The 25,189-nt window shown below is 34.0% G+C and overlaps 1 protein-coding gene and 1 long non-coding RNA gene across 3 annotated transcripts; one reads left to right on the top strand and one right to left on the bottom strand.

Moving 5' to 3' along the window:
* Nucleotides 1-2,950: 2,950 nt before the first annotated feature.
* On the bottom strand, nt 2,951-11,897 carry LOC108342595 (uncharacterized). Of its 2 annotated transcripts, none has more exons than XR_008249109.1 (6): nt 11,513-11,897; nt 9,032-9,636; nt 6,013-6,156; nt 5,810-5,921; nt 3,218-3,311; nt 2,951-3,139 (listed from the first exon to the last, which is right to left on the bottom strand). It is a non-coding gene; the product is annotated as an uncharacterized LOC108342595 (long non-coding RNA). The 2 variants fall into 2 exon arrangements; XR_001833401.2 differs by having other exon boundaries at nt 9,032-9,502; nt 11,513-11,894.
* Nucleotides 11,898-14,083: 2,186 nt separating this feature from the next.
* Nucleotides 14,084-14,984, top strand: LOC108341390 (uncharacterized). Its single transcript, XM_017579077.2, has 2 exons — nt 14,084-14,538; nt 14,654-14,984. Exon 1 carries the CDS (start codon nt 14,128-14,130, stop codon nt 14,527-14,529), a length of 402 nt encoding a protein of 133 aa, XP_017434566.1. The 5' UTR covers nt 14,084-14,127; the 3' UTR covers nt 14,530-14,538; nt 14,654-14,984.
* The last annotated feature ends 10,205 nt before the right edge of the window (nt 14,985-25,189 follow it).

The raw sequence follows: 25,189 nt of genomic DNA, 5'->3' as shown, positions 1-25,189 counted from the left end.
CTTGGGGGAGTTTCCCTCGTGATTTAGGGTTAATGTATATGTGTTTGAACACTTGAATTTTGTCCAGAATGGGTTTCAATTTAGCAATAATCGATTATCACTAGTGATTATTTGTGCATTGGTTTTGAGTATGATTTCGGAAATAATCGATTATCATGGATGATAATCGATTATCCCTTCATGCGTGATGAATTTTGATGATTTGCTGTGTAGAACCAGTGAGATAATTAATTATCTTAAGTGATAATCGATTATCACAGGATAATTTGTGTACATGTGTATGTTTCGAGAATAATCGATTGTCACTTATGATAATCGATTATCTTAGAGTATTTGTACTAAAATAGTGTGTTTTGATGAAGAATGAATGTGGAACAAGCTTGAGGAGTTATGGATTTTGATGATAATCAGAGAATAAGATTAATACTTGTGTTTAAGGTCAATTTTGACTTGTGATTGAGATTAGAGCATGAGTAAGCGTTGGGGTGTACCAAGTATGTGGTTGATGAACATGAGAGTAGAGGATAAGTCTACTAGCTGTACCTAGTAAATCCTGGTGCTATCTGTGAATAGGTGCTTCATTTTCCCTTGTGTGCATCAGAAGGGTTGTTCGGATATTGAGTCTTCCTTGTGTGGAGGTGATGGTGTGTTCCTTTTGTGTGGTAGGACTACATGTTCCTTAACTGGTTCGCAGGACTACTCAGATGTATTTGTAGGGAAAGCTACATATTGGTTTGTAGGAGCGACTACAGGCGGGTGAGGTAAGGTACAAGTGAGACTGATTATTTCCACTATAGTGTTATGGTACAGTGATGCTCATGGTGTTGTTCATGACTAGGATAGTCATGATGGCGGTGTATCTATGATGATGATCCTGGTATGTGAGATGCCCAAAGTGATGTTATGTTGATATCGGTGTTACTATAATGGTTATAGTAAGTAGATAGCTTAGACGCTAATCAGTGGATAAACCAAGGGTCTATGTGTGAGATGTTAGTGATAACATCAATGTTCAAGGGTCAAGGATCGATGATCGAGGATTGAAGATCAAAGATCGAGAATTGAGTAATTCATTATGATTAAGTTGTTATGTTAGAGGATTAAGAATCTTGTTGTTATAACTATTGGGTATGAGGTGATTTATATTCAATGTGTTTATATCTTATTAATATTATTATTGTTTTATCGGTAGCTTACCCCATATGTGTTTGTATTTTTGTGTTGTGAATGATATTACTGGCGATATAATGTGTTATATGTGAGTAGATGATGTTACATATGATTTTGAGGCATGATAGATTTGAGAGATGATGAGAGTCAAACTTGGAATTTTTATTTAAAGTTATTACGTTTGAACTTTAAGCCAATGTAATTGAAGTTATTTTATTTCCTTCGTTATTTCATTGGATAAGTATTTTGGAACTATTATGTTTTGAATAAATTATGTCGTTTAAATGTTAAGGTTTTGAAAATACGTTTTTGCGCTATGATAAAGTTTTAAAATTTACCGATTTTTTAATAACCCGTGACACACTGAAATTTGGGGCATTACATGACAAATATTATCTTTTGATATTTATTGATATAATTAAATAAGGTAATTATTTAGTAATATCAAATAAAATATCTTAAGATATATTTTTCCCAAATTATCTTTAATCATAAATATTTATCGATTATCAAATTTTTTTAGTAGAAAAAATGGAGAAAACCTCAAGATCCAATTTTTGTTGCTTGTTCCCTCTTCTTGGCTTAGCCAAATTTCTTCAGTTTTTCATGCTATGTTTGGATTGATTTCTTGTGGACTTGATTATTTGCTATTCTAGAATTTATCTTTAAGGTGTCATGACACTTTAACCAATTTATTTTTACACCTCCATAAGCTTAACTTAGTTGCAGCTACATTAGCACACCTCGAAATATCCAAAGAACATTTATGCAACTAAAAGCTATGTTTATCATGTTTTTGTGTCTCATGCTTAATAAATCCAATTATAACAAATTCTAATTAAAATATTCTATTAAAGTACAAAAACCAATTTAGAATCCAATATTAAAGGCTAAATGAGGGCATAAATATGCACTCATCAATATTGTTTCGGGCTATAGGGTCGAGGTCAATAGTCCAACTTTCAGAAGGTCGTTCAAGGGTAAAAAGCTATCTTTCAAACCAAGTCTTTTCGTAATCGTTTGTCCAAAATCATTCAGAGGGTACCTATAGAAGACACTATCACTAGTGGAAAAATGACTTTTTATAACGTACAAAAATGATATTTTATAACGTAGTTACTGGGGACATAGTTCTGGGCGATATAATATGTTCCACATATTATAACGTAGTTTCTGAAGTACGTTATAATATGCGCAAACTATTATGACAAATTTCTATTTGTTTGTTATAATAGGGTAGAAGGTATGATAACGTAGAAGTTTTTGTACGTTATAATATGTTATATATTATTTCGTATATATTATTGTACGTTATAATATGTGATCAACGTACCCTAACATACTACGCAATGTACGTTATAATATATGTTTTTATTTTAAAAAAAAATTATTATTAAATTTGACATCCAATGAAATTATAATAATATTCCTCACTACTACAAAAAAGTGCATAGATAGCGCTTTTTTTTATCATAGATAGCGCTTAAAAAGCGCTATCTATGAGAGCGCTATCTATTGGTCTAAATTTTATAAAAAAAAATAATTTTTAATAAAATATTTTAAAAAATATGAAATTATCTTTTAAAAGAAAATATAAAATATTTGTTTTATTATATACAAACCTGTGTTATTTATTAGTTCTATTATTCAAAAAACAAATATAAAGTATTAAAACAAATATGATGAAAACAAAGGTCTCAAAAAGAATATGCAATACTTCAATATATAAATAAAAACTATTGATATAATAATATTTCAAAATATAATTTTGAGTGTCAACTACGTGTCATGACATGACATTGCTTTATAAGACAATATATACAACCATAACATATATATCCTTGTACCTATAAACATTTAGGTCACCATAACAACCTATAAGCATGTACTGATTACATGTAACATCAATCTTCCCTAACTTCAATAATTTGTTGTCATGATATAGTTGATATATGCAATTAAGAAAATACTGCAACAAAAAAGATAATATAAAATTAGTCAATTAAAATTTTACTACAAATTAATTATGATAATGAAGATAACTTACATCAGTTGGAATTATTCCTCCTACATAATATGTAATAATTTCTTTTATACATCGACACACGTAATATCCACAATCATTGTCATTGATTTTGATCCTGACAAAAAATGTAACAATGAGTAAAGGCATCCCATCAGAAAGCATCACATTACAAAAGCTGTCAACAAAGAACAAAAGTAGAACCTTTGAAAAATATCAGCATCAAATTCAAGACCGTGACATTCAATTGCTAAATTAAATGTACAAGTATTTGGACTCAATACACCAAATCAGTTTAACCGACACATGAAAATCCAAATAGCTCTATTCCAGTATACAACAGCGTTTAATATAAAGTTAAGCACATTACCCATGGTAATGGATATATGTATGTATCAATAACCAATACTCAAAAAGCCTTAAACCACTTAAATACAATCAATGGTTTTTTGAACATATTAGAAATGAATGCACAACAACTATATGAACAACTGGAATACTTGAACATAACATATAAAGTATGCCAAAATCTTTAAAATTAACTAAACAACAGCACCCCACATCCATCCATCAAGTATTTAACATCATAACACATTCAATTTTTTTTTAAATTAAAGACCATACCCGCACGTGAATTTTCAGTCCAACTCCATTAACTAATAACTGTAACAATTATACATATATTCTTGCAAATACAACGTTTTTAATTGAGAAACAAAGCAGGGGACAAGACACAAAACTTGCATATCTAGAATGTAAGAATGTTTTTGACCTTCCACATATTAGAAAGCTAGCACTTAAAAAATGTTTTTCACTCGAGGATAACTATACAAGTAAACACAATTAACATTGATATTTATAAATAATTGAATTTTTCATATAATTTCCAATTTGTATAGTTATTCAATAAATTTAATTAATGTATTTAACTCCATCAAAACAAATAATTTTATACTGTTCTTTTATTAGTATAACAGTAGTAATTATTCAGTATGTTACAAATATAAAAATGTTAAAGGACAATAAACTTTTACCAGTAATAATAAGAATAAAAGGTTTAAATATAACGAAAATAAAATTTCTGTAATTTAAAATTAGTAATGATTGTCTACTAAAGGAAGATATTTAATTGATTGAAATGGTGCTAGAACTAGGACAAAGTTATTACCGTAACTAGACTAAGACCAAGCCTTGGTCAGAATAAAGTCTTGTAATGAATAAACAAAGAGAAGATGATTGTAAACAAAGAGAAGAGGATTGTCCCACTTCGCCACAATTCGAATTTTTGTTTTAAAGAAAAGAAAAAGCGAAAAGTTGAAGTGGAACAATGATGCACCTCGAGGCTAGTTGTATGATTTGGTATAAAGATTCAAGGGAAAAACATAAAGGATCTGCAGTACTAAGAAGCATGGCCTATATGCACGGTCATAGTAAAGATGCAGAGATATTGTGACCAATTTTGTACTAAAATATTGTATTCCCCATGCACCGAGAGATACAGTCTGAACTTTTTAAAATAATGCACCTAATTCATTAACCCACTACTTAACTTATGAAATCTAAATCAGTTAACACATATCAAAACACATTGAGGTTATGGTTATTAAACCGATTGAAGATAAGATGATTACTGTTATTCTTAGATTTAATAAATTAAGACAACCTAATCTAGTTCAATTAAGCATGTATCAGATAATAAGATTATTCATTTTAAATCAACATACTATGAATCAGACTTGTAACCACTTTCCGCCAACCTATTACTAGTTTTCAACCATACTTTAGTCCAAACAGATAACTCCTCCGAAGGAAAACATAAAGGCATCATATGCTGGCTGCACTTAAACAACCAAAGATATAGTCAAGTGAAACATCTAGGAAATAAGAAAAAAAAGACTCAAACCCATTAATAAGCATTGCACTTAAATTCTAGTAAATTCTAAGACGTCTAAACTTCCAACAAGATCACAGAACCACTTCCCCCACTCTCTCTCTTTCACTTGATAGATTCAACGTCACTTTCCAAATCAATTTATGAACAGGCCAAACAGAGCATATAATGAAAATTTCTAGAACCCAAACAAAAACTACTTACCATTTCATCAACACCAAACTTGATGGAATTTAACATAAATTACATAATTCATCAAGTGCGACTCAAACCACTCACATTTACACTACATTTCAATAAAAACATACAATCACCCAATGTGTAATGACATTCTAGTTTTCAATCAATATTTCAACCCACCGTAAACACAAGGCACTCAAACAAAAGATACACAAACCCTAAAGAAAATCCCTTCTCCCCTGAAAATTTCCCTGAAAACACCACTACTCTGCTACTTTTTCTCTGCCACTTTCATTGGCACAAGGACTAAAGTGAATAACACTTTCCAGCATCAATGATTCAGTTTTTTTAATTATAAATAGTCTATGATTACACTAGTTTCTTTGTAGAAATATAACCCTAAATCCAGAAATTAATTTGAAGCAAATTCTCGTGCAGGAGATTTAAAACCCAATCTTTTTGTTCTTCAAGAATCAATGAAAACAAAATTAACAGGATAAAAAGAGGGGGAAAGTGTTACAGAGAAGAATGTGAACTATAACTACCTTCAAAATTCTCCAATCACCGTCGTGGATTTGGCATTCAAGGCTCCCTCCTCCTCTCTCTCGTGCTAACGCCGCTAATTTCTCCACCAATCCAAACACAATCCCCACCAATCTAGGAGAGAAATTAGTGAAATTAATAGAAGAAAAACATAAAAAATTAGGAAAAAAACAAAATAGTAGAATGTATGAATCATAAAACCTACTTGGTTAGACTTCGGAGATTTCGGAGCCAGAGGTAGTCTTGCGGAGGAAGGAGTGTTCTCGGAGCCGAGAAGAATGCAATCGCAGAGGAGTGCTGAGAAATGTGAGTGAGGAGTGCCGAGAAATGCGAGTGAGAGGATGAGACGCTGAGTGGAAGAGAGGAATGAGAATCAGAGGAAACGTGAAATGAATGAAATCTAGCGAGAGGGATATGGAAAATGAGAGAGGAAGATATATTATAACTGATTTCTAAAACTCCGTTATAATACATCAATAATAGGTTTTGAACTTATTTACAAGTTTGCCACCGCTTTTCATATTATAACTGATTTTCAAAACTATGTTATAATATGTCTTAAACTTATTTACAAGTTTGCCATCGCATTTCCTATTATAACTTATTTTCAAAATTACGTTATAATATGTCTTAAACTTATTTACAAGTTTGCCACCGCGTTTCATATTATAACTGATTTAAAAAAATACGTTATAATATCTCCCTATTATGATGGATAATTTTTGTCCGTTATAATAGGCTTGTTATAAAATGTCATTTTTCCATTAGTGTATGATATCAAAATCAATTCAATGTTTGACAATTTAAATATTATGGTGTAATAAATGCAATCGTCTACCTCCTTACCTCAAACCTATATTTATAGATTTTGAGGTGAGCTTTTAATTAGCAACGACCTAATTATAGTCCAATTGTTGGCCGAAGAGTTAGATTCCTCAACCGTCCGATCCAGGTGGTTTGTTTGTGCATCTCATTAACGGTTGACCGTTCGGTCTATGACTGACCGTATGATCATACGGTACACAAGTCCCTAAACCTGAGCCTGAAATGACTAGCGAAGATTTTTGTAATTGGATGAGTAGCACTCACCTTTTAGGTTGTTCGTAATTATATCAACAACTACTAAAATAATTTCTACACCATTTAGTAAAGGTAAAAAGACCATTTTTCCCCTAGGCCAAAATTATAATTAAAATCTTAGTTTCTCCTAAACTCTTTTTCCTAGGAATTGAACCCACATCCATTCAATCCTAATCAACACTCCTACCAACAAACCAACACATCACATTGGTAATATTACACACACAAATCACCAAATTAATAGCATACCAATCTTGTATTGTACTTTATCAATAAGAACATCAAATAATTAACATAACAATTATAATTCTAAGAAACACTTAAACATTAAACACCAATTACCAAACAATAACACTAAAATCTCAAACTCGCTTTATTTCTTATTACTGCATTTTTGTTGGGTCTTACATTCACCCCTCCTTAAAAGAATTTTCATCCTCGAAAATTAATCTACTTACCAAAAAGATAAGAATACTCCTTTTTCATAACTTTCTCTAACTCACAAGTCATTTCCTGCGTAGCTTCATCCCATAACACCTTTATTGTGCGAATGTCCTTTCCTCGCAACGTCTTAGTTTGCACATCTAACACTCGTACTAGTCTAGCTTCAATGGTTAAATCTTCTTTAACTCGAATGCCATCCACTTCTAACACATGACTTGGATCTAATATATACTTTCTCAATTGAGACACATAAAAAACACTATGCAAGTTTCCTAACCAAGGTGGTAGTGTTATCTCATAGTTTACTAGATCAATCCTCCTAAGTACTTGATATGATTCAATAAACTTTGGCGTCAACTTCCTTGACTTAATAGCCCTCCCAACTCCTGTTGTTGATGTCACATGCATAAACACATGATCTTCAACTTCAAACTCCCAATATCTCCTCCTTTGGTCAGCATAAGACTTCTACCTACTTCATGTTGCTCTCATTTGCTCTTGTATCATTTTCACCTTATCAGTAGTATAACAACTCTGGAACCAACATAATAATGTCTGACACCTCCTACTATACAGAGCTTCAAATGGTACAATCTCTATGCTAGAATGGTAACTATTAGTGAACTCAACCAACGGTAAAACCTCGTTCCAGCTCCCAAGATGATCCAAGACACACGTCCTCAACAAATCTTCCAAGGATTGAATGGTCTTTTCAGACTCTCCATCGGTCTGAGGATGATAAGCCGAGCTCAATCTCAACTGAGTACCCAAAGCTTTCTACAAAGTCTGTAAAAACCTAAAGGTAAACCTCAGATCTCTATCCAAAACAATACTTGTAGACACTCTATGCAACTGTACAATCTCACGAATATAAAACTCGACCAGCTTTTTTAATGACATATTCATTGATTTATTGGCGAGAAATGAACACACTTAGTCAACATATCCACAATTACTCAAATGGAATCATATCCTTTAGATGATATAGACAAATGAGTTACAAATCCATAGATATACTATCCTATTTCCACTGAGGTATTTCCAACTACTATAACATTCCTCCATGTTTTTTATGTTCCACTTTTGCCCTCTGACATATCAAACAAGATGATACAAACTCAGCTACATCTTCACTCCACCGTAACAAAACCAAGAAAATAAAGTGCACAAAATAGCAAAATTGAACATGATCCAGAGTTAAAAGTTATTTTTCTGGTTGGTGTATTAAATGGAATCTTGACTCAAAAAGACTTATTGGGAAATATGGGAAATAACGCTCATTTTGGGGTCATTATGGTTTTCATGTAAAAACCAAGAATTTTGTAGGTTTCAATTAATTTTCCAAACAATTCAAGAACTTAATTTTGAATTAAGGGTAATTAACAAAAGATTCAATAACAGGTCACTGAATCAAGAAAGACTAAAATTGTGCTGAAAGAGTGAGGTGCAGAATATAACATGGTAATAATAAAATTGAATTGTAACTAGGTAAAACATTAAAATCAACGCAAGTAAGTAACCAGGTACAAAGGCTGGAAATTAAAATTCAGAAAGATAAAGAGCAAGAAAATAAATTTGCAATAGGTAAAACAGAATCAACATTGAAACTAAGGGAAAAATTTTTGGAATTGCATTAGATTCAAGAAGAAAAATATTACAAAGAGGTTTACTCAAGGATCTTGTGATCACTTTGTACTTACAAGACTCCTCTCACGTAGCTCTCCCCTTGTACAGTAGAAGCATTCCCCTCTCCAATGGTTACTTTGCACTCAATAAAGATCAGAATATTAGGTGTTATTGGTTGAACCCTCCACAATTTTCACAAACTCTCTATCTACTCTTGGTGAAGACGAAGACTCCTAAACTACACTTTACTCTAAGCAGCAAAAAAGGAGGAAAGAAACCGGGCCGATACGCCAACTCTCTCTTAGATGCTTACACACTCCCTTTTTAAAAGAAAACTAAGACTTATTTTACAAAAGAGGACAAGAATAACAAAGGACCTAACCTTCAGCTCCCAAACTACAACTTTCGTACCAAAGGGTTTTTGCACAATGCCCTCTCAACTAAAACCAAGTTCTCACTCATTGCCTCTTTGGACTGCATATTGACTCAGCTTCAAGCCTTCACCCCTGCTTGCGTGTGCTCCCTGGTTCAACAACTTTGTCAACCTGCAAAGGGGAATTTCGATTCAATTGGGCGCGGGTTGTCCAATTCTCTATGCAGCTATGCATTTTGGGCTCAAAAGCAAATGGGTTGAAGCCCTCTTATTTGACCAAGTCAGCCTTCTTTGACTAGAGGCTTTCTTCAATTTGAGAAAATTAGAGCAATGGTTAAAGTCCAAAAGTGCAAAGCAAGATTCCTATCTAGGCAAGAATGTATTTTATTTTTTATTTTTATTTTTATTTATTTATTTTCTAAAGAAATAAAAAAATTATTATTTACAAGAAAGCACTATTAAGAAAAGCTTTTTAAAGGAAATTTCATAAAACTCTAATTTTTATACAAAAGCTAAAAATCTATTCTAATCTAAGAAAATTACAAACTAACTAAAACTAAAAAGAAAATTTTATGAAGGAAAAAGGAGAAAAAATGGAGGGTTAACCATGACTTCATAGAAAATTTTTAGAAACTTAACAAAATCTTGAACATGTTTCCAATCACTAGTAGTTGGGGGACCTTCATCACCAAAAAAACCCAGAGTCTTCATTGTCAAGTTTTTCAAATGCAACTTGAAATTTTGTTGTTGCATTTAACATCAAATATGTTGAATTCCACCTTGTGGGAACATCAAGACACAATAAATTTTTGCAATAAATTTTTTAAAACTCTATGCAATCTCTAAACTTAGTCAATCTTTGTGGTGAAGACCTTTCAAATCTGACAGCATTCTTAAGACTTGTTATTGAATTGTGCAACTCTTTTAAGCCATCACTCACAACTAAGTTTATGTATATGAGCACAGCATCTCATATGGAAAAATTGTCCATCCATTACTAATTAATCCACCCATATTCTTCAGTTTGTTTTTTAATATATAGCAGCCACATCATTAATGATACATTATCAACTGTGAGTATGGACACATTACTAACTCTTCATTCCCTTAAAACTTCTTCAACTTTCCTTCATATTGTTTCCCCTTTATAATTAGGTATGACTAAAAAAACTGATTATCCTTTTTTTTGATACCTTTAATCATTGCCTATGAAATGTGTAGTGAGTGTTAGGTAGTTTAAATTTTGAATTGATGTCCAACAATTGGTAGTGAGTGCTACTCTAACACAATTTGACTTAAAACGTAACTTTTTCATCATATACAACTGAAAACAATCTCTAGCTATTGTGAACCATGATGGGACAACAAACAAAGGTCGTAATTATCTACACAAGTTCTTAAAACCTTCACCTTCCACCACCCTGAATGGTTGTTCATCAACAATAACAATATAGCAATTGCCTTTCGAGGGTTGCAAGAAGACTGTTACTATCACCACTTTTAAAGGTGAGAGTTGTTTGATTGGAGTCATTAGTGGCAACAATGGATATTTAGAACATAACCTTTTAAGGTGATTAAGAAGGTTAGATGTTTCATGTGTCTTTGGATCACATCTAAATTGCTTACCATAATGATTACATGTTGCAATTGAATATGTGGATGTCGTGAAGTGATCCCAAACAACATAAGTTGTTTTCTTACCACTAACATTTGGTTTTCTCTATTTTTGTATTTTTGGAAAGAGGGACATTATGGTCCACTCCTACAGGTTGAGGTTTAGTTTTGTAAGATTTGGCTCGTTATCTTGTTGTGAACTTGAAGCAATTCTTGACTGTCTCTCCAGTACAACTGTAACGAAGAAGTCATCGTCCATAACTACCAATCATATATTTGTAATTTATTTTAGAGAATTCTATCTATAAAGTTAACTGTTTAACCTTTCTAATATTGTCCAACAATATTGACAGAGAATAAAGAGTTTGTGAGAAGGGATCAAATTTCTAGTAGATATATTTTTAAGAAAAAAAGTTTGAGTGTATAATGGATAAAATTAATTAGTGAGCATACGAAAATGAAATCAATATTTGAAGAAAACCAAACAATCAGCGTTTGAAAAACTCATGTGCCTTGGGTGTCATCATAAAGAAAAGGAAATCAATGTTACATTACAAAGGTTTTGTACCTCCACTGTCCACGACGACCACATTCAAAACCTCTTTCCTGAGGATGCCTCTTCTGCTGGCTCCCCGTAAGTGTGCGTCGCCGAACAGATCCATTGGCCACTATTGAAGGATTAGATTGTCGTGACCCAAATGAGGAGGAGCTTGACGTGGTTTTGGAGAGCTGCAGCTGCAGCTGCTTCTCCGTGCAAAGGGTTTCGGAGAATGCGATGAAGAAAGGCCCTTGATGGAGCATAGCGAAATAGGTTTCAACGAAGGATTTGAAGTTGGGGAAGAAGAATGAAAAGCAGGGGCATACAACTACTAGAGTTTGTTCCAAAAGAGAGTGTTTCTATTCTTAAAAAAATATAATAATAAAAATATTACTCGGGTCAGGTATTTTCAAATATTTTTTCCTGATTCGTATCCCTCATTTATACCCGTTTTATCCACCTTAATTTATCCAGTATCAATCAGGCAGAAACCTCCACCATACAAAACCACTCATAGAGACGAAAGAAGATTGTCCTCTCAGTCACCAATGTAGGGAGAAACGAGCCCGCCATGACAGTTGTTAGAGAAGAGAATGAAAACACCCGTTCCACTGTAAATAAGACCAATTCATACAAGAGGGTGCAAAACTTATTCTAAAAACTGGTTGTATGGAGTTGAGCGAGGCTTAAAGTCTACTACTAACATGGTATCAGAATTATAGTTAAAATCCACTATTAACATGGTATTACTAACATGATATCAGAATCATAGTTAGAGTTTATCCTAACGAGTTCTAAGTAGACATTCTATTTTTCTATTCCACCTGTTATCGGGTTGTAATCGGACCATCTAATTTCTATTATCACCAAACCTCATAGATTTTGAAATTTACCCGTATTGCATAAAAAGAAAAATTGTTTTTAATTAAAAATAATGTCACTGTGTAAGTTTTTTACGTTAAATTCTCCCTTGTTCGAAGTTAAATCCGTGACGGAAATAACTCTTTTCACTGGTTTATTCCGCATGACCTAATCTCTTTGGTTAACCAATGATAATTAAGTTGTCAAAAGAAGTCATAAAGATGAGTTAAGTAGGGTTGAACATTTTCTTGCCGACCTAATGAAGGCTATAAAGTATCGATTCTCTTTTAAAATGTTGAGATTCGAATGTCTCGAGAAAATTGGGGTAGATTGTCCTCTAGACTGACCTTAATTACGAAACCGTGATCACTTGTGCTAGGGCTTCAACAACTACCAACATCCGTTCACACGATAATAATCTCAACCCCAAGAAAAAAAAATCCCCTGTAGAAATCAAGCTTTTCACAATTAGTTGTGAGGTTTAATCAAGTTCTAACTGCCCTGTATGTATTATTGGTTATGATATAATGTTAAAAAATGGATTTTTAAGTTTAACTCAACTTTATAAAATTGGTTTATAAAATGAAGTTTACACTCATTTATATAAATTAGTCTTATCTTTAATTGATGTGAAAGTTATCACGTAGGCTAAACTGATAAAGTAAGCAATAAGAAAAAATAACTACATTTTGCAGGATTAAATAAAGCAATTAAAAGTTTACACGTCCCTTGAGCAAGATAATCCAAAGAGATTACTGTGTTACGTTTTGCACAAGATTCATGCATGTCATGCCAGAATAAAGTAGAGGGTCTGTGGATCTGACATAGTAAAATGAGCCTCGAGCATTGAGTGTGTGTATATATGATATTGGATTAGATTAGAATAATAAGGACTAAAGCTTGGTTGATTGGATGGTATTAAAATAGAATAATAAGAAGTAAAAGCATCATTTATCGGATTACAAGAGACAAAGTTTGCTAACAGGATGGGAGACAAAAAGGGGGACAGGCTCTCAGGCCTAACTTTTCTCCCACCAACATAGCTATGTGCTGCTTTTCATTAATCTTCTGCTAACAACAAACATCAATCTACGATGCAGCATGCGACCATTTGTCTTAAGCTCAATTGCCAACCAATATATAAAACCTAGTCCACACTCAGAATGTGGATTTCATGTGAACAACACTTGCAAAAACAAACACGTGAAGCTCAATACTTCAACTCAAAGATTCTTTGCCGCATCAATTATTAGTCTTGCATTGTTTCCTTCTTGTGCTTACAACTAGCTTTTCCAATATTTGACAGAACAAGAGAAGAATATAATACAGACATGCTAAACAATCTGACTTAACCCACATGACCCTGGGAATTCATATCATCAAAATGTTAAACAATTTCCTTTCTGTATAATATAGATAAAGGAACACATTTTTTTAAACATTTTCTCTGCAATTGGTCAATAGTATATATCATTTTGAGAAAGTGTATTACACTCATATTCACGGTGCCGAATTACTCAGGTAACAGTTAAACACTTAAAGGTGAAGACCCGCATTCCTAGCATAAAAAGACAACTCTAAACAACATGTTATATCCACTAAACACACACACACACATAATAGAATCCCCATCATTATAAAAGGGCAAGCTCCTGCATTTGGAAATTAACCCTTCAGACTGACCGAAAACAGAAGATATAATATATATATACATAAGTTTTTCCCACATTTGTCCCTGCTCTATAATCTCAAAGTTCTGTAGTAGTAGTGCATGAGCTTCAATCATGGACCCCAGAATCTCCTTCTCCTATGATTTTGTGGTTTCCCAGCAGGCAATCAAGCATGAAAATATATACACAGAAGATCCTGTCTCTTCAGATTTTGAATTCTCTGTGAAGAACAATTCTATGATATCAGCAGATGAAGCTTTTTTCCAGGGCATGCTGTTGCCTCTGAAGAGTAGTGACTGCTCCAAGAAGGTGACTTTGAGGGATGAGTTGCTTGCTAACGATGACTATGAAGAGGAGTTACCAAGATTACCAAAGAGTTCAAGTCGGTGGAAGGAGCGATTAGGCCTCAGGAGGGTTTCATCTAAGAAAGATAAGAACAAGAATGACGGGTTTCAGCAGAGAGTTGGTAATGAAAAAGGGTTTACTTCGGGACAAGGAGACAAGACTGTTAGCTAAGACAAAATGGTACGATAATGTCAACCATCTTCATATTCATATTTTTTAGCACTTTATCTTTTGCTACTAAATATCCTTGTTTATACACTTTTCAATCTTATAATTGAGTAAAATCCCATCACAGGAAATGTTTTATGAAGGTGGTGTAACTTGTAGGAGCACATAGAAGAAGCATTCATTTCTCAAAGGATGGGATGACATTACTAATATCTAAAGACATGAATTGCAAGAATTTTGGTCTGACTTCCTTCTCAACCCTTTTAAATTTAACCTAAGTTATGTGCCCCACCTATGTAGTAGAAAGAAAGTAGTAAGCATTTTAATCTTTGTACAAAAATTGCAGTTGAAGAACTTCCATGTGTCAATGAGTATTTTTCTTTGTGTAGTACATTAGTAGAAGTGGCTTTTGTTTGATAGAAAGTGACTTGCTAGTTGTTATTAGTACCAGTACGTAATCAAGCATCTTCTTCTTCTTCAAGCAAGTTCTCTACATCTTATACTGCATATTTAGATTTAAGTTTACAAACTTTAGTTTGAATAAAATTTAAACTTGCAAACTGAGTTGACTATAACTCAGTTCTTACTTTTACCAAACTCAAATTTTATATACAATTTTAATGCGCGATATAATAACCTTATTTTTTAAATGGTTTCGGGTGCAAATGCCTTGTAGCACTGGTTTTGCTTACTCAAAAGCTATTTTTGCTAGAGAAAGACAACCAACCTCAATCATTGATAAAAAAAAAATACCAATTACTATCATACACTTACAAAAACAATAAATTTATTAAATCAAATTCCTGAATTTTATCAATAATTAAAATGTCATACTTTCCTATTTAAGGAAAAGTATTTAACTTAATGTGTTAGAGGAAAATGAGATTCAGTATTATCATGGAATAAAATAGATTGATACATATAATTTCTCTTAAACAGAATTGAGAAGCAAAGTAACTAATTACTAACTGAAAACTCATGTTATCACATAACATAATTACAAAAACCTATCCATAGGTGTAAGAAACTAACTACTGTTATAATTAATAGGTTTTGAAGTTGTGAAAGGAATAGTTAATAGAATAGAGAAAATGTGAAGATAATAGAATGTGAAAGTAGTAATTGGAAGAAGTATATTTTGTAGTTGTGTTGCATCAAATGTTAGTGTATATATGAGTATTTTTAGACTCGATTTCACCCACACAATTATTTTAGAAAATGCTAGCTAAAACTTATGTAGAATGTTATAGATATTTATCTATGTAGAATGTTATGGAATTTTGCTTTCTATCTTAGGCTTTTCTATATTGTTTTAAAATTTTCATTACATTTTAATATTTCCCCTTAATGCAAATTAGGTATAGCATGCAGTAATTCAAACTTAGGTCTTTTCTTCAAGAACTCCATAATTGGTAGATGTCACTAGTAAAAAAAACAAGATTTTAACTCGCGCATTTGACATCGGTTAAATTGTAACCCAAGCAAAAAATGGCGCGGTGACATTTTTGTAGTTATCACAAATGAATATGCCTCGGTTCAAAAAGAACCGATGCCTAAAACTGGTGCGGTGACATTTTTGTAATTATTGCGCAAGGTATATATGTCTCGGTTCAAAAAGAACCGATGCCTAAAATTGGTGCGGTGACATTTTTGTAATTATCGCGCAAAGGTATATGCCTCGGTTCAAAAGGAACTGATGCCTAAAACTGGCGCGGTGACATTTTTGTAATTATTTTTTATTTTTTTAAGAGAGTTTAGGCATCGGTTCTTTATAGAACCGAGGTCGTAGACCCTTATTGCCTCGGTTAAAAAAATAACCGAGGTAATAACATGTGTTTAGGGTTAAATTTCACAAACAGAGATAGAAGTTGCGCCGCTCCTCTCTTTTCTCCCATTTTCTTTCGTTTGTGAGGGGGAGGCTTCCTTCCTCTTCTCTATTCTGATGGAGGCGCGACAAAGGGATCTTCAATGGCGTGATTGAGGCGCGACGAAGACGCGACGAGGGCGCAAGGGCGGTCATTCTCGTTCTTCTTCTTCTCTTTGTTCTGATTCGTAGCGAAGGTGGAAACTTCCTTCCGTCTCCTTTTTCTGATTTTGTTTAGGTTGTTTTATGTTTAATTGATGCTCTGCAGGAGTGGTGGAGTTTGATTCTCTGCAGGTGGTGGTGGGAGCGCGTCGTTCTGGTTCTTTGTTCTTCGTAGTGGAATCTTTGATAATGGTGGTGTGAGATGGAGTGGTAGGCGTTGATGGATTGTGGCCAAGGGCTAACAACTCATATGGCGAATGGTGAAAACGAAAAAAAAAAAAACCTCTACTGCCTCGGTTGGATTTGAACCGAGGCAAAATCACACACCTTTTTTCTTCGGTTCAGAACCGAGGCAAAAAGCCTACCCCTTTTTGTCTCGCCTGTATATGCCTCGGTTGCGGAACCGCTGCATATAAGCGAAAATAACCGCTGTCGTTTCCCTTTAGTGTACTAGTGTGTTCCATCCTTTTTATGCCACAACAACTATTAGAGCTCTTATTATGTCTAGTCGTGTGACTGGAGCAATTGTCTCATTCTAGTCAATTCCTTATTGTTATGTGTAACCTTTAGTGACCAATCTTGCCTTGTGCTTTTGTATATTTCCATTAGGATTGAGCTTTCACTAGTGCAGGGAAAGGATACGACAACGATTGTTTTTGACAATCAATAGTGGCTCAACAAACAAAGTATATTAAGACGTGGTAAAAAAGGGTGGGTCTAGCATCGACTATGAACCGAACCAAAAGGTAAAAAAAATTAAAAAATTGGGTTTTTGGCAGCGATTAATTAAACAACTGAGACCATAAACCCTTTTCTGCTTTAGTTATTTGTACAATCATTGTCATAGGTCCAAATAAAAAATATAAAAAATAGGTTTTTGGTTGCAGTTATATGAATAACCGACACCATAGACCCTTTTTTACTTTGGTTATTTTTACAACCATTGTCATAGGTCCAAATATATAAAAAAAAATCTTTATTGTTTCTATTTCATCTTACACATAGAACCTACATGTCAAAACCAGCAACCACAACCCAGAAACAAACCAGTACATAATTTCTAAACAAAACAAAAGTATAAGCCAAAATCAATGCAATTATAGGCATATAATTAATCACATATCCAACATACAAAAATAAACAACATATTAGAAAAATATAGGCTTAAATTAAAAATAAAATTTCAAGATAATAATAGAAACCTGTGAAATGCAAGCTACAATGGATGGACACCACGCTTTGGAGAAATATTAACAATCTCACCACAATGTTACTGCACTTGGACACAAATATTACCAACATATTAATCTGATGAACAAACGGAAACACAAAAATGCAAAAATAAAATAACAACAATTTTGCTCACCATAGAAGTAGAGACAAACAAAACGTGATGGCAACAACGAGCAATCAATTTTTTTTTGGATGCCACAGATTTACAAAAACCTATAAATTTTAAACTTTCTTATAGCGCAGAAACATATTTTTTAAAAACCTTAACCTTTAAACATACATAACTTATTTTAAAACATAATAGTTCCAAAAGCCTTGTCCAATTACATTATTCCAAAAGTGATTAAAATGATTAAAGAAATAAACCAACTACAATTACATTGTTTCAACAGTCTATACCAAAAGAACTTTTTAAAGAAACCCAAATCTTTCCCCCCGTCATCTCATGAATCTAACATGCCTCTAGAACATATGTAATATCATCTGCTCACGTATAACACATTATACGATCATCACCGATAATTTTATTCACAAAATATAAACATACTGATTATATCAACAATAATCAAACACATCATACATAACAGTAACAACAATAGGATTCATACTCCTCTAACATAAACAATTCAATCATAATGAATTACTCAATCATCAATCCCTGATCCTTGAACCTCGATCATCGATCCTTGATCACTAGTCCTTGATGTCCTCACTAACATTTCACACATAGACCCTTGGTATATCCACTCATTAACACTTAAGTTAACTACTTACTATAATCATTATAGTAACACTGTTATCAACAAAGCATCACCTAGAGCATCTCAAATATCATAATCATTATCATAAACATTATAACACCCCAAATTTTGGGATATCACGGTTACGAGCAAGAATTTAAAATTTTAAAACATATTATCATTACGGAAATCCAAATTCAAGAAGTATTTACAATTAACCAAAACTAAATCATAGTTCCAATTTATTACAAAAGAAAATTGCCAATAAAATATTTTATTTAAAATAAACTCGTAAATTTTTCAATTCTCTCAATTCGCTCTTCGTGTTATGTCGCATCCAAATTATAATCATGATCATATGCTTTCATATAACGATCATATGCTTTCGTATTACAAGCTCCCAAGTGTTATTCTTCTCAATCATCTTAATCTCTTCTTCCATAACCTTGACTCATATACTTCTTGCTTTGTTGCATCTTGATAGCAATTAACCTCAATCATGGTCATATTGCAAGTTTTGTATATGTCTATCAAAGATCTTACTCATCTTTGAGTAGACTTTGATGAAGAATCTTCTTGTTGTTTTTGTTAAGGTGGAAAAAACGTACCTGAATCTTTTGCCTCTTCTTGAGTTTCTTCTTAAGATTGTTGCATTAGAACTAAAATGTTGCTTTTAATAACTTTCTCTTCTTCCCAATTCCAAGAATCATTTTCATCAACCTTAACATCTCGACTAATTATCAGCGTTTTGTTTGTAGGTTATAGACTCGATAGCCTTTTGACAATGTCTTATATCCTAAGAATATTCCTTGATAGCCTTGTTTTCAATCTTATGCCTCCTTGATCAAGAACATGTATGTAGCAGATAGATCCAAATACTCAGGTGTTTATCTAATGGATTTCTTCCACTCCAAGGTTCAATAAGAGTCATGTCTTGGACTATCTTGATTAGACATTTGTTTATAATGTAAATTGTAGTGTAGACTGCTTCGGTCCAAAAAGTGTTAGCCATACTTTTCTCTTTTAGCATTGGTTTTTCCATCTTCATGACAATGTGGTTCTTTCTCTCTCGATCACTTCTAAGTAATTTTATATATTTTTGCTTTGCTTCTTGATGAGTGCATATTTATGCCCACATTTATGCTTTAAAATTAAATTTTTTGATGAGATTCATGTGCTTAAATGATTGATTTAAAGTGAATTTGTGATGATTGAAATTGTTGGGTTTAAGAATTAAAGAGACGTAAAAAGCGAGTTTTAACGCATAAATTATTCTTGGATTTTCTAATATTTATTTGTGCAGCTGAAATTAAAGCTTTATTGGTCTAAATTGCAAATTAAGGCCCAAAATCAGGTTTTATTTGAAAAATAATGTACAGATGGGCCAAACAGGCAACTTTTACCCTTGCACCTCCCAATTTCCCTACATACACCCCTCTTCTCTTAACGAGGCCCAATACTAAGCCAAACTCCACCAGATTATGCCACGTGTCCAAATCCTCTACACACAGATCTAACCATTAACAAACTGCCACGTCATTAATCCTCTGCACACTAAATAGACCAACCACATGCTGCCACATCATTCCACTCAGCCACATCATCATCTTCTTCCCAGAAACCCTAATTCCTAAATCCAAACCCTACGTCATGCACAATCGCCGCCAATAGCCATCAGAGAGTCGCCGCAAGCCCCTCCATTACTACTCCAATCATCATCGCACCACCCATTGACGCAACCATGCTCACCTTCGTTGTGTCACGAGAATCGCGCCTCGCCGTCCCCACCATGTGTCGCCGCTACCGTTCCGGCAACACCCAACACCAACGTCGCCGTCGCACGACCACCACCATCATCCTCGTCGGAGTGCAAGCCGCCACCATCCAGAATCGTCGTTAGATTCACGAGTTCCTCCTCCATTCGCGATGCCTTTCGCATCTTCGTCTCCACAGAAATCGCAACAAAGCACCCCCATCCTCGTGAGTTCATCTTCATCACCATCTCGCACCTTCATCAAAATCGCGAGCTCCGCTACCACCTGCAACCAAATCCAGAACACCACCGCAAGCAACCATCAACATGCACTTGCATTCAGAAAACCAGAGATCCAAAAATCGCATCAGCCACTGTTTTCCCTTTCGCGGCGCAGGCGAAAGGGCAAGCTCTTTCCCCAATCTGAAACCTAATTTGGGAGAAAGGGGGAATTCCGCGTGGCAAGCTCTCATTGGCCACGCCCTCTCTGGTCAAAACTGGTCAACAGATTTGAATCTGGTCAAGGTTGGTCAAACAGGGGTTCAGTTGCAATTTTGGAAAATTCAGTTGGGGCTAAAGCGCAGATAGAGGAAATTTAAGGGCATTTGTGCAATTTTGGAAAGTCAGAAAAGCTAAAAGATAAAATTCAGTTGTTGAATTAATTTAATTTGGGAATATCAACAGAAAATATATTTCAAATAATGTTATAATTATCTAAATCTTTTAGTTATTTGGAAGATATGAGATAAAAGATTCTGTCAACTGAATATTCAGAGTCCAAGCCCAATCAAGCCCTATATAAAGAGACCCAGGGGAGGCAGAAAGGGGACTTCATTCATTCATTCTCTCATACTCCTCTCACTTTTCTTTCATCTTGTATTCGACTCCATTCATGGAGACCTAAGCATTTAGGGCTATTCTGCTGTAATTCCATGATGGATTCTGAGGTTACGTTAAGTTAATGCAATTGTTTATTTTTATTATTGATTTAAGTTGTTCTCTCTCTATGTCTTTTATCTCTCTATCTTGTTAAAAATAAAGATTTTTGCATCATAATGCGTTTGAATCTACATGCGTATTGATTATATGAGTTCTAGGGTTTCTAGGTTTAATTGAGAATCTACTTTGATTTAATTTAGGAACTTTCATATGATTAAATGGTTTTTACTATCAATTGAGAAAGTACTTTGGTTGGTAGTAATAATTTCAACTATAATCAATTGAGAATTTACTTTGATTGATTAACTTTTAACTTGGTTAGGAGATTTAAGAATAGACATGATTAAACACAATAGAATTTGATTGAGAATGTACTTTGGTTGAATTTATTGAGAATAATCTAGAAAGGTTTTGCATTTGATTGAGAATTTACTTTGGTTAAATGCATGATCGCCCTCAAAACTATAATCAATTGAACAATTATCCGTGAATAACCGATGATGAATCTATCTTGGAAAAGCAGTGGAATTAGCCTATTTAATCATAACTGTTTTTAAGTTTCTTATTTGTTCTTTAAACATTCTTCAAAAATTACTTTTATTCTTATTGCATTGCATTCATAAGATTGAAATATTGAAAGGCAATTCCGTATTCATTGGGAGACGACTCAGGGTTACTTTAACCCTATCTACTTTCTTGAATACTACTTGGCAATACTGAAGTTGCCTTGAAAAGTAGTATTAATTTGATAGCTTCAACGATAGCTTATCAAATTTGGCGTCGTTGTCGGGGAGTTCGGTTAGTTTTTGAATATTTTGATTCTTATTTTGATTTTTTTGATTTTTTTATTTTTATCTTTATTTTTTTAACGCACATACATTTAATTTAATTTGAGTTATTTTGTAGTCTTTAGTCATTCTTTTTTAGCAAAAATCTTTGTTCTTGTGTTAATTAAGAATTTCTCTTGAGAAATACTTGAGGCTAGTTTGAATACACTCTGGCTAGGAAAGACTTGGTACTTAAGTTGTCCATTGTGACGCACCTCTCTTTCCTGGGAGTGGACCCAACAAGTCTCTCTTATCTCTTATTTGAAATCTTTCTCTAAAGCAAGAACAAAAGAAAAAAAGAAGTAACAGAGAAACAACTTGCAACAGATTGCGTAGTGCATGACCAGAGCTAACCCGGGAGAATTTTATCAACTTAATCCGGAAGTCGAAAGGAATTTGCGTAAGCTGCGAAGAAGATTGAAATTTGGGTATTCTACTAAGGGAACACTTCCTACATCAGAAGTCATACCACCTTCATTATCTCCCATCACAAACATACTATTCAATCATTTACCTGATCCTAACCCAAACAATATGGCACAAAGAACCATCAGACAGTTAGCCATCTCCCACAATACAGCTATCCGAAGTAACATTGAATACCCTAATGAGGAGTGGGAGTTGAGACCTGACTAGTTAAATGTCTTACCAGAGTTCAATGGGTTATCAAGGGAGAACCCACACAAGCACATGAGACAATTCCACATGTTGTATGAAAACTTTAGATCTCCCAGGATCACAATAGAGAGCCTTAAAATGATATCTTTTCCATTTATTCTTCAAGGAGCAGCTCCAGATTGGTGGTATTATCTCTCTGCACGTATTACAAATTGGGAAACTATTGAAAGACTCTTTCTTGAGAAGTATTTTCCTGCATCTAGATTAATCTGCCATCCGTATAGAAATTCAAGATATAAGACAGAGAGATAGAGAGAATCTTAGTGAGTATTGGGAAGATTCAAGAAACTATGTGCTTCATGCCCTCAACTCCAAATGGAACATTTTATTCTAAGCTTTTATGAAGGCTTAAGTCCTACTGATAGGTCATGGGCAGATGCTGCAAGCGGAGGATCTTTCTTAGACAGGTCACCAGAAGATGGTATAGATCTAATAGAACGGAAGGCAGTAGACAATCAACAGTATAGCACAAGAGAAAATTCAGTAACTTTGTTGAAGGGTGTGCATAAAATTGATAATGGTGCAGTTGATGGAAAGAGGATAGATGAAAGATTGAATAAGCTGGAAAGTAAACTTGACGAGATTGCAAGTTTGTTTAAAACCTCAACTCCACAAATTGCTAAGAAGTGTGGAATTTGCCTTTCAACTAACCATTATACTGATGAATGTCCTAGCTTGGTGGAAACCACTGTGGAAAATCCATCTCAAGTTTTTGCTGCAAACATGATTGGAGGAAATAGACCATACCAGAATTATCATGACTCATCCTCCAATAGGTATCAACAGAATAAACAACCTTATGTTCCACTTCAACAAAGGCAACAACCTCAACCTGAAATGTCACTACAAGATTTCATGAAAACAATACTTGAGCAAAATTCAGAAATCAATAAATCAATTGTAGAGTTGACTTAGAGGGTGGAAAAATTAGAGACTAAGGAGTCAAATAAACTACCTGCACAAATAGTGATCAACCCGCAAAATGTAAGTGTTATTACTTTAAGAACGGGTAAGCAAGTGGAAGGCCCTAAAGGAGCCCAAGAGGATGAAGATAAAGAGAAAGAAGAAGCACAAATTGATGACAATGGAGGATCAAGTGAGCCATCACCTGAGACTACCACTGAAAAATCCAAGTTAGTATCCTCTAACTCTTCTTCTAAAAATTCTTCTTCATCTTATTCTCCACCTTCTCCATATCCAAATCGGTTGAAGCCGAGAAACAAAAAAATGGAGTAATTAGACCAAGAGATTTTAAATATTTTCAAGAAGGTGGAGATCAATATTCCTTTATTAGATGTTGTTAAGCAAATCCCTAAATACGCCAAGTTTTTGAAAGAATTTTGCACAAATAGAAGGCGTTTTAGGGATAATGAGGTTGTGAATTTGGGAAGAAATGTGTCAAGCTTGATTCAGAAGCATATTGAAATACTGCAAAAATGCAAGGATTCAGGTATGTTTTCTGTTCCTTGTGTTATTGGAAATTCAAAGTTTGACAATGCCATGCTAGATTTAGGGGCTTCCATAAATGTAATGCCTTTATCAGTGTTTACTTCTCTATCTTTGGGACCTCTTAAGACTACTGGTGTGGTCATTCAACTGGCCAACCGTAGCATAGTTAACCCTGCAGGTGTGCTTGAGGACGTCCTTGTCCGAGTAGACAAGTTAATTTTTCCTGCAGATTTCTATATCTTGGACATGAAGGATGATGAAGGAATCAGTCCAACAACTATTATCTTGGGAAGACCCTTCATGATGACAACACGAACCAAGATAGATGTGCATTCAGGATCATTGACAATGGAGATAAGAGACGAGAAGGTGTGGTTCAATGTGTTGGAAGCTGGGAAGCACCCGATTAAAGATCATTCTTTGTTTTGTATTGACTTATCAAGTGATGTTGTAAACAATTTTTCTTTTTCAAATATGTCGTGCCTAATTTTGGACGAAAAAGGAAATTGTAAAGCAGGTGATATTGAGGACGCGGTATTAAGAGATGATACCTCTGTGGCGTCCAAGTGTGATGTTGAGGTGGCTGAGATTACCTTAGGCAGTAAAATTTTGTCATCTGTGGTGCAGCCACCCATTTTGGAGTTGAACCTTTACCATCCCATTTGAAATATGCATATCTTGAGAGGGATGGGAAACTCCCTGTTATTATATATGCATTGCTTACTGATGAGCAGGAAAAACAACTATTACAAGTTATCAGAGACCACAAGAAAACAATAGGTTGGACTTTATCAGATATTCCTGGTATTAGCCCTTCTTTTTGCATGCATAGAATACTTTTGGAGGAGGATGTTAAACCAGTGAGACAACCTCAAGGAAGATTGAATCCTCAACTGATGGGGGTTGTAAAGAAAAAGGACACCAAGTTGCTACAAACAGGTCTTATATATTCATATGATAGCACTTGGGTGGGCCCTATACATGTGGTTCCCAAGAAATATGGAATCACAATGGTCAA

Source organism: Vigna angularis, chromosome 1 (genome assembly GCF_016808095.1).
Source record: "Vigna angularis cultivar LongXiaoDou No.4 chromosome 1, ASM1680809v1, whole genome shotgun sequence".
NCBI classification, from domain to species: Eukaryota; Viridiplantae; Streptophyta; class Magnoliopsida; order Fabales; family Fabaceae; genus Vigna; species Vigna angularis.
The sequence above is the reverse complement of the archived record's forward strand: the minus strand, read 5'-3'. Positions and strand labels throughout refer to the sequence as shown.